The sequence below is a fragment of the Limulus polyphemus genome, unplaced genomic scaffold (assembly GCF_000517525.1).
Source record: "Limulus polyphemus unplaced genomic scaffold, Limulus_polyphemus-2.1.2 Scaffold1265, whole genome shotgun sequence".
NCBI classification, from domain to species: Eukaryota; Metazoa; Arthropoda; class Merostomata; order Xiphosura; family Limulidae; genus Limulus; species Limulus polyphemus.
The window spans coordinates 242,882-254,253 of NW_013666875.1; the positions used below are offsets into that span (position 1 = coordinate 242,882).

Here is an 11,372-nt window from a genome sequence, read left to right on the forward strand (position 1 = left end):
AAATAATTTTATTTTGTTTTGAATTTCGAGAACAGCTTAACGAGGGCTATCTTCGCTAGCCGTTTCTAATTTAGCAGTGAAAGACTAGAGGGAAGGCAGCTAGTCCTCGCCACGCACCGCCAACTCTAGTGCTACTTTTTTACCAATGAATAGTGGGACTGACCGTCATTTTAACGACCTCTCGGTATGTTTGGTGAGACGAGGATTCGGACCCGCAATCCACAGATTGCGAGTCGAGCGCCCTAACCACTTGGTCATGCCGGGTCTCATGGAATGAATAGCCATCAGTTTAACGTTATTTATTCTAGGTAGTCTATATAAGCGTATAGAAATAAAATAGTCTTAGATAACAAAACGACTACAGCATTGGTATGGAATATAAGTTTGTTTGTTTTACTGGATTTCGTGCATAGCTACGCGCGGGCTATGTGCGCTAACTGTCTCTAATTTTGAAGTGACAGACCAGAGGGAAGGCAACTAGTGATTACCGCCCATCTCCAATCTTGTCAGGATGCCTAGTGGAATTTGACTCTTACTCTTATAACGCACTGACGGTCTATAGGCGCCACCCGGATACGAACCGCGGAAACCGAGCTCCTCACTGTGACACGTAACCACATGCTCTCACATGTAAGAAAGATAATGTAATAATTAGAAAGAAGGGATGTAAGATTTGGACTTAGACAGCGATTGAGAAATGAAATAATAGAAACTTTAAACCAATAATCCAAACAAGTATAAGTTATGTTTTTCTTGCTCTACCCATTTTTTAGTGAATTCATACGATTGGCGCTTTTCGGCTAATTCTTTAGTAGCGCTCTATACAAAATAGGAATGTAGGACGTGAGCAACATCCTGAAATAAGAAAATATTTTTTTTTACGTTTCGCTATTGTAGTCATGTGTGAAAGCCGCCTTTATATTTCAATATATGTATATTAAGTTATATCATTTAAACATAAAAGATCGTCAATAGACTGACAGCGTAAACAAAACTGTTAAAAATGTTCAGTTTTAGAAAGTAAAGACCCTCCGCCCCCCCCCCCCCCACTATGGCTCAGCGGTAAGTCTGATGTGTCATACCGCTGAAAACTCGTGGTGAGCACAGCAGAGATATATCTTATTGTGTAGTTTGTTTGTTATGGATTTCGCGCAAAGATACACGAGGGCTATCTGCGCTAGCCGCCCTTAATTTAGCAGTGAAAGACTACAGGGATCCACCATCACCATCCACCGCCAACTCTTGAGCTGCTCTTTTACCATTGAATAGTGGGATTGACCGTCACATTATAACGCCCCCACGGCTGAAAGGGCGAGCATGTTTGTGTGATGGGGATTCGAACCCCCGACCCACAGATTGCGAGTCGAGCGCCCTAACCACCTGGCCATGACGGGCCAACAAATCAAATTTGCGTTAGCAAATACATATGTATATATGTGTAGTTTTGTGCTTTAAAACAAACAAACATATAGAAAATTAAAGAATATTGTAAGCAAATTTAATTGTAATAGATGTATTTATAAATACGATACGAAATTTGACACTGAATAAGTTACGTAGTTGGATAAATAAGTACTTTCTTGTTTTGAAAATTTTACCAAAAATTCTGCACGACTTTATAAACAGCCATTTTCTTCGCTGATCTGGTAAGAAGAAAAAGAACCGAAATTTATAAAACTATTAAAAATCATGCCCACGAAAAACATTTCAATTTTCTATTAGTTAGCAGAAGTTATGGTAAATTAATAATCATTTCAGCCATAGATAAAGAGAATTTACGTATGAGTTGGGTACACTTAATGATAGATCTAAGTGCGATCATTAGTCAAAAGACAAGATTTAAGACTACAGGAAGCAGTCGTTTATGCGCAGTACTTGTAGTTCTTTGATGAACTTCATCAATCTATGTTCATATCCCAGGATCGGCAGATTAATATCCGGGTTATTATCTTGAATCCTGCTATTCAGTACTCTTAATGACTCTATTCATGTTTGCCATCTTGTGCTGCTCCGATAGTTCTTTGAAGAAAAGTATGCTATATCAGTGTATTCTAACAAAAGAACTGTAGTTATGAATATATTGCTTCATAATGAAATGTATTCAACGTGATAATGTACCTCAAAATATATATATATATATATATAAGCTTTTAGCATAAATGACGAATTAAAATAAATGTAAACATACATAAAAAAAAACGTTTTGTTATTTAAGTTAATATTTATGATGAGTTAGTTGCAGTAATGTATTTTATAAGTGAAATTATTTGGAGGGTATAAGTTTCAATTGTTCTCTCTCTCTCTTAGATATTGTATTTGTGTTTTAGCTGTTTAAGTTAATAGGTTGATATTTCTGACGTGTTAGATGGGTTAGTTTATTTTCTATCAGACACTATGTGAGTGACTATATTTATAGAGTTCGTAAATATATATTAAATAATATATTTTACTTGTGATGGAGTACAATACATAAGAATTCCACATGTTAAGTTAACATAGGTTGTAGCTGAAAATCACGTTTGTCCATGAATTAGTAGAATTATTACATGAATTACTACTACATTTTCAGGGTAGTATTTCTCCAAAAAAGAAAAACAAGATTGTTTCTTTTCAATTTCGCGCAAAACCACTCGAGTGCTATCTGCGCTAGCCTTCCCTAATTTTGAAATGGTAGAATAGTGGGAAGACAGCTAGTTAACACCACCCACCGCCAACTCTTCGACTACTCTTTATCCATGAATAATGGGATTGACCGTCACATTATAACGCCTCCCCTCATGACTGAAAGGGCGCATATATTCGGGGACGGGATTCGATCTTGCGACCATGGTTATGAATCGAGCGCCCTAACCAAAAGAGAGAAGAAAAGCATTATGATAATCAATTTATTATTAGACGCCGTTTCTCTTCTCTTCCTTTATATTCATCAGATATGCAGCAGTAGGACGAAACGTCGTTTACCACCTAGTAGGTTATCCACTTCAACAACATTTTTTTATAACTGTTCGTACCTCCTAACTGTGCATTTCAAACGACGTGAACCAAAGACGTTTTTGAAAGATTGTAAAAAGTGTATAAAATCAACGCGATTTGTAATTTTACTTCCTACAGAAGTCAGCGTTTTCTTCAGAGACATCACATACCCATTCGACTCGTTTAGCAATTTAACCGATGGCTGGGAATTAAACTTTCAGTAATCAATATCGCTCAGAATTTGCAATTCTATTATTTGCTGAAATCAAACTTTCCATGTTTTCCGTGTCGATTGTTTTTTTGTTTTTTTATACAGCAAATAGGATTGGCATATTACTTCATATGTATATAGGTATGGTAACGAAATAATACAGTATAGTGTTAAAGAGTTAAAAAATAAAATTAAAACAAAACTAGGTAAGTGGAATTAAGTATTAGAAAGCTTCACTTTAGGGAAATTAGTTTCACGTTGTCTTCTGGCATAAAAGCTGGTCAACAACGCTTATGTGACCTTTGAACATGGTGGTCAGAAAGATGGGTAGCTTAAACTGACCTTAGGCAGATATTTTGATTACACTATCTTCGACAGTTCTTATTTCAACGTAATTATCCAACTTATCTCTACATAATTAGCCGACTTTTTTCTACGTAGTTATCCGACTTATTTCTGCGTAATTATCCGATTTATTTCTACATAATTAGCCGACTTATTTCTACGTACTTATCCGACTTATTTCTGCGTAATCATCCAACTTATTTCTACATAATTAGCCGACTTATTTCTACGTAGTTATCCGACTTATTTCTGCGTAATTATCCGATTTATTTCTACATAATTAGCCGACTTATTTCTACGTACTTATCCGACTTATTTTAATGTAATTATCCGACTTATTTCTACATAATTATCCGACTTATTTCTACATAATTATCCTACTTATTTCTACATAATTATCCGACTTATTTCTACATACTTATCCGACTTATTTCTACGTAGTTATACGAATTATTTCTACGTAATTGTCCGATAATTTCAAAATTTGTGTGATCATTTTTTGTGCTCACTTCATTATCTCTTACAATTACTTATCATTAAATATATTATAGTAGAATTAAATATGTTCTGTTAAAAGTACTTTTGTCAAAGCAGGAAATTCCCACTGTTTTCCTAAGACAACAAGAATGTTGATGACGTTGGTATTTGAAGCTATTTCGCCTCATTCATTCCATCATTTGTAATGTAAAGTGAATACTGGTTAACTAGACATAAACTAATTGAAACTAAAGCTCTCATAACAAAATGCCATTCGAAACTTTATTTATCAAAATAAACAGTGTTTCTGCTAACAATATAAACTTTCCCTTCACCTCGCCTCACAGTGGCACAGTGGACTTACAACGCTAGAAACCGGGTTTCAATACCCATGGTGGGCAGAGAACAGATAGCCCATTGTGTAGCTTTGTGCTTAACTACAAACGAAACCTCTCTGCCCTGGTATTATATATCCTTTTCTTTTTCTTAAAACCAAATTACACGTAGCTGATTTATATTAACTCAGTTAATGAAAACAATTTTTTCATCATTGACCACTTCGTTGACCAGCACATTTGTCGTCCAGTTTTAAGACCGAAAAAATTTCCAATGACTTATATAAATCAGATATAACTCTGTAGACAAAACGTACATACCGTTTCAGAGGTTCGAATAATCCTCAACTTTTTGGTCGTATCAAATTCATTACAACAAACACTAACAATTAGTAGTAGCCAAGGCTGGGCCTTGCCTAGTTTTTAGCTTACCGGGCTGTGTATCTGAGGGTTCAGATCACACTATTTTATTAGACGAAAATAGTTCTAAAGTTTGCTGTTGAATACCTACTTTTCATCTAATCTACCTGTTCCAAATTAAGGATGACAAGCATAGATATTTCTTGTGTAGCTTTGCGCAAAGTCCAGCAAAATAGAATAAACATGTTGAGTCATTTTATGTTTTTTATGTTGTTATTATAGATCTTATAACTAACGAAGTCATGATCCCACACTTACCTAGCTAGAAAAATGTGTTTGGTGGGGCAACGGGATCCTTGGCCCCATGGACAAATCTAGGCTTAAGATATGAATTTAATTTGCTAACTGTGAACTTACGTGACAATGAGTGCTAATTCCAGATTATTAAATTGTAAGAATTTTTCTCCAGGCATATTCCTGGATGTGATACATTCTACTGCACAATCACGCTCCACATTTTGGGGCTTGTGGGTACAGTATAGGAATAAAGGTCAAACCCCACTGTTCTATTAGGGAAGAGTAGTCCAAGAGTAGGTGGTGTGTGCTGTTAATTAGCTGTCTTTATTCGCGTAATTCTAAGTAAGGGTTATCTGCACTAGCCGTCCACAGCAATCACAGATAACAGTTGTGTAGAATTGCGCGAATATTCAAAACAAATCATGATAAAAGAATTAGCACACAGGATAACAAAAAAGTTAAGAAGATTTCGAAAGGCCCAGAAACTCGGGCGCTTTCAAATAGTCAACCTTTATTTTTCAGGAGTTTTAAAAAATGGTAAAGATTAAAAAGTTTGCCGTAATGAATATGAAAAAGTTGCATACGTCACTTGAGCCGAAATAAGCCAAACCTGTCCACAGAATTTTTTCCGGGGGGGGGAGGCAAAGTTTTTCGTGGGGGGCAAAAATAGTGTGAAATTGGGAATTGAATAAAAAATTCATATACATATGCAGAATGAATTATCTTTCTCATTTTCCAGCGGGGCAAGTTCTCTCTGCCCCGCTCCCTGCGGACGCCCATGCTTGCGAGTACAAAACTCACCATTTATCATTTTCGATTTATCGGCATTCTGAGCTACTTTTGGTTTTGTTAGTTAAAAACGTTCTAATAAGAGTGTACTATTGCACAGTCACTTGCAGATCAAATTATTTACATTAAAATGTGTATGTGTACATAAATTGTTGTTTTTTATTGTTTTTCTGCAAAGTTACTCTCTGTACGTCGCAGGGGGTCGAGTCCGGAATTTTAGCTTCATAAGCCCTGAAGGTAAACAAAATGTATGTTTCTTGTTGTTAGACTTTATGGTATCTATATGCGAATCTTATGAAATTTATCAAAAATGTTTTCCTGAAAAACATTTTCCGACCGGTTTTTCAGAATGTGTTTTCGTATAAAGGAAGTTTTTGCACCAAACGTTTTGAGAAAACAACACGGTTTCCGCTTTGATTCCTCTTTCTTGTCATGACTAGTATTTGGTTCACCGACTCAACTACGTCATTCATTGCTTATGGGAGCTTCTGAACTAGTAATAAACTTTGTGAACGTTGAATTTGTCATGTTATAAAACAGGTATTGACGACTGTGTTTTATCTATCGAGAAATTTTCAGTACTTCTTTTTTTTTTTTAACGAATAATTGTTATCTTAGTAGCACATGCAATTCATCTTTTTGTAACCATTGCAAAATACGTTTTTAAGGTTTCAACTATGTATAACGAATACCACGTGTTTGGTTATGTGCACTATTTTACACACGCTAATTAGTTTAACACGTTTGCTAGAACAGGAAGTGAACTTTAACCCTAGCTAAAGTTTCTAGTAGCCAGTTAAGCCGCGAGGGTAACGGCGCCTCCGTCACGCGAAGAGATCAATAGTACGAGAAGGCATAAAGATAGTTTCGTCAGAAGAGTCAAGGGACTCGGCATGGACTCTGCAGAGAAGGGAAAAGAGAGCGGGAACGCTCCAGACGGTTCCGTAGTTTATAAGCAGCGCAAAGGCTATTTTTTGGAATGCTGGGTTGTGGGTTTGTTTGTGGTGATAGCTCTCAGCATCACAGTTGCAGTTGGATTGCTTGTTGGCTACCTAGGGCCATGTTCGGCGTTCGAATCTGAGTCTGAGGCACTACCCAATAGTTCCAGCCCGTCCGAACCACAAGTGATAACCTATCCGTATGTACTGCTCCCTCGCAGCATCATACCGATCCACTATTCGGTCCAACTCCAACCATACCTTATCCCTAACAACTTCACATTTGACGGAGAAGTGCAGATCAAAATCCACTGCTTGCAGCCTACCACGAACATTTCTCTTCATATCAATGACCTCACCATCCATCCAGAATCAGTAAAGCTTTGGGACTCAAACAGTAGCACAGAGCCGAGCGTAAAAACCACAAGCCGCGATGAACTTCTCCAGTTTTACATATTACATCTGGATAAAAGTCTGAAGAGTCATGCAAATTACACAGTTTCTATGAAGTTCAGAGGAAATCTTAATAACAACCTCGCCGGTTTCTACCGTAGCTCTTACACCGACACCTCGGGAAAGCAACAGTAAGTTTTTTTTTTTTCTGGAATCTCTGAATTTGTTTAAATTTACAGCGTACTTACGCATCTGATGTTTACGGGGAAAAATAGTTAACGACATTAATTATTTACTTACTTATTGTGATATATTCGATTGCTTTCATTAAACTTAGATGCAACAGAATGAAAAAGCAGTGAATTGTTGGCTGACGTATCTGTGAGACCAGATATTTGATTGGGTTGAACAACAGTAACTCACCACAACACAGATACAGATGACAAGCCTGATAAAGTGCTGGCGTCCCTGGAGCACTATGTATGTGGCCAGCGCTGAGACACAGTAGATGATGAAGGACAGAGTCATACAACCTTTAGAGAGTGCTAGATCACCAACAATAATGATTGTCAGGAAGATGGAAGGTACAGCAAAATTCTATCTCAATGTTTAGATGGGTGAACATGGTAACTCACTTTAACACCTTTACCTTACCGTGAACAGATAATATATGGACATGATGAAAAGTTCTCATTGGTTCAACACTTTATATTTAGCATCTAGATACTGGCAGCTAAAGCTGGATGACATCTATATATTGGCAGCTCGAGTTGGATGAGATATAGCTACTGGCAGCTAGAACTGGATGGCATCTACATACTGGCTTCTCAAGCTGGATGACATCTAGATACTGGCATCTCAAGCTGGATGAATACACCATGCACATACTGACTTGAAGGCGAAACGCGGAAGACTTTCGAAACTTCGTCCTCTGTACTTGTGTTCTACAACAGGCAGTTGCCGTCCATTCAACAACCCCCCCCCCCCAGTGGCACAGCGGTATGTCTGCGGGCTTACAACGCTAGAAACCGGGTTTCGATACCCGTGGTGAGCAGAGCACAGATAGCCCATTGTGTAGCTTTGTGCTTAACGTCAAACAAACATCAAATACTTCAATAAGCATACATACCTCACAATGGCTATCGAACGTCAAGAAACAGTTCTATAGAAGTAAAAATATTCACAAAATAAGTGTCAATGTTTTGTATAAACATGCTACACGGTACTGACATACTACATTTTGTCCATAGCAAACTAAGAAACATCATTTGTAGATACAGGGGTACTGTTATTCCCTCCACCACATACATGTGTATGGTCCACTGCTCCTTTCCCATGGAACATCAATTCATCAATTTCTACAGTACGTTCATCCTGAAGATGTCAATGCTATATCCGAAGTTGGAGATGACTATCTTCAATCTGTAAACATTTTCTAGAAACAGCTGGAGATCTGCCTATGTACTGTCATCTAATCTATTGCCATTTGCCAGAATGAAGTCGGTATCCACTAACTAGAATGGTGGTCTCACTTGGAGGGCCTGATCTATCAGAGCTCTTGCTGCTTCTTTTACTACTTGCTGTTGGTTATTCTGGACCTGCTGAGTTATCAGTTGGAATCAGTAACGTTATTCTCTTTGCTGCTTGACAAAGTATGGGCAGTTTTCTCATCAGTGACTCAACCTACCCAGTGAAGCAGGTTATTTTCTCATCCTATTACTGCCAAAGGGTTGTTTACATTAAAACTGGTGAGCACATTCGTAAATAGATTAAAATCATTGGTTATTTCAGTAGGTAAAACATCATTACAGCACACCATAATTTTATTGAAAACAGTGAAAAATGTAATATTTGCAAAGTTAACCGGGTCTGTTTTTCTGTGTGATAATACACGTTCTTAGCAGGAGACGAATCACCAAAACTTGTCAAATCTACATAAATTTCTATTGTTGCATCCCAGATGTTTTTCCTAAGTATTAAAGGGTACCGGAAAGTAATGTCGTTTTTTTCCTTATGTAAAAATGTGGGCGTCCGCAGAAAGTTTTCCAGAAGGGGCAAAGTAGTGTGAAATTGTGAATTGGATAAAAAATTCATATACATATGCCGAATAAATAAATAAAGAATTATGTTTCTCATTTTCCAAGTAGGGGGCAAGCGCCCCTCTTGTCCCCCCCCCCCTGCGGACGCCCATGAGTAAAAGATTTTTTAAAGGTAAATATTTATTTTTCAATAAGTTGCATAATCTCCATTATTATTAATGACAACGTGTCATCTTAAAAATCAAGCTTTCAATTCCTTGTTGATAGAAGGAAGCTTCCTTTGAGACAAAGAGTTCTGTGAGAGCTCTTTTGATGCTACCAATATTTCTGAAGGTTTTATCGCTGAGAAAGTGATGCACAGATCTGAATAAATGGTAATCTGAAGGGGCAATGTCAGAAGAGTATGGAGGGTGAGTCAGGACTACCCAATCCAAACCTCTGAGGAATTCTTGCAGAGTGTGGTCTCGCATTCTGATGCTGCATAATGACCCCCTTTTTTGTTGATCAGTGCTGGACGTTTTTCGATGAGAGCCTGATGCAAAATGTCCAGCTGTTGACAATAAGGGTCTGCAGTTACAGTCTGATTCGATTTCAATAACTCAAAGTGAATTATGCCGACTCTGTCCCACCCAATGGACAACAAGACTTTCTGCGGGTGTAGACCTGGTTTGGCTGTCGGAATTGGGTTCAGGCCAGGGCTCAGCCACTGATTCTTGCGATCGATGTCAACATAAAGAACCAATTTATCATCTCATGTAACAATCCGATGAAGAAATGGTTGTTTCTCATGTCTGGTTATCAATGAATTGCAAATTGTTATGCGCTGGGCTTTTTTGTCATCTAATAGTTTGTGTAGAACCCACACTCATTGTATATTGATTTTCCCGACTTGTTTAAGATGTTCTTTAACGCTAGACCAAGAATAATTAAGTTTTTCGGACAACTGTTGGATGATTTGACTCGACCTCTGACCTCAGAAGGTGGTTGTCCAACTCTTCTGGTCTCTCTGAACGATGCCAATCTGAGAAGTCACATATTGCCTGACCTAACTTTTTCTGAACCACCGCTGGCCGTTGCGGACACTCAGATCATCTTTATAAACCCCACAAATTTTTTTGGTTACCTCCGTTGCCTTTTTACCTTTACGAAACTCATAAAGCATGAATGTCGAATGTGATTCTCGTTGAAAATGTAGTCGGTTATTTTTTCTGATTAGAGGAAAACCATTTTTATTAACAGAAAATTGATGAACAAGAAGGGTTCTTTCCCTCTAAATCAAATTCATTTGAAAAGAAACGAAAGCATATAATTAGAAACATTTGAATTTAAGGAAACAAAAACGAGATTACTTTTCGTTACCCCTAGTACCCCTTGTCTCAAATGTCAGAAAGTGAAATAACAGATATATGTTAAATATTTTTTTCAACTTTTAAAGTGGCCTATCCTTGTAGAAATTATGTATGTTTGTCTACCAAAAATGCAAATATTTTTGCTTTTGGATAATTTTTTATGTTAAATAAAAAAACTACAACGAGATATAAGATATTCAAAATAGAAAAATACATACACAGTAAATTTAATTTGGATATAGTTTCTATGACTACCACTAGGTGGGAAAAACTATATTCTAAAAGTAGTGTCGTTCGTTTAAAGGAAATGCTGAATCACGTTTTTTGTTTTTTTAGGATAACATTTAAAATATAACTATATAATAATTATATAATATATAATCGCAAGGATATATATTATTTATTACGTGCTTTTAATCGATAACTATTTATTCACATTGTACATACTCTTATAAAGAGACTGGCTCTTCACGTAATGAGGAGGCAATAGATAATGTTTTATAGACCAGTGCTTATCAACCTTTTCCATAAATAAAGTTATGTTTCTGTGCAAGGCAGATGGCGCTATTTTCACTTTTTTTATCATGTCTACATTGTGTAAACAAGTGCTTCTCAACCTTTTCCATAAATAAAGTTATGTTTCTGTGCAAGGCAGATGGCGCTATTTTCACTTTTTTTTATCATGTCTACATTGTGTAAACAAGTGCTTCTCAACCTTTTCCACAGACGGCGCTATTTTCACTTTTTTTATCGTGTCTACATTGTGTAAACAAGTGCTTCTCAACCTTTTCCAATATCATTCATTCTATAAGTTTTTCACAAAAACTCAGTCACCCTAGTTCGAAAAAGACAAAAAGTACTAAATT

General features: G+C 36.9%; 1 protein-coding gene across 1 annotated transcript in view; it reads left to right on the top strand.

The window, feature by feature from the left end:
* The first annotated feature begins 6,642 nt into the window (after positions 1-6,642).
* Positions 6,643-11,372, top strand: part of LOC106462840 (aminopeptidase N-like) — a 66,371-nt gene continuing 61,641 nt past the window's right edge. Inside the window, exon 1 of the mRNA XM_022390237.1 lies at positions 6,643-7,309. Within this exon, the coding sequence (XP_022245945.1) occupies positions 6,681-7,309 (629 nt within the window). The 5' untranslated portion in view covers positions 6,643-6,680. The remainder of the gene's footprint in view (positions 7,310-11,372) is intronic.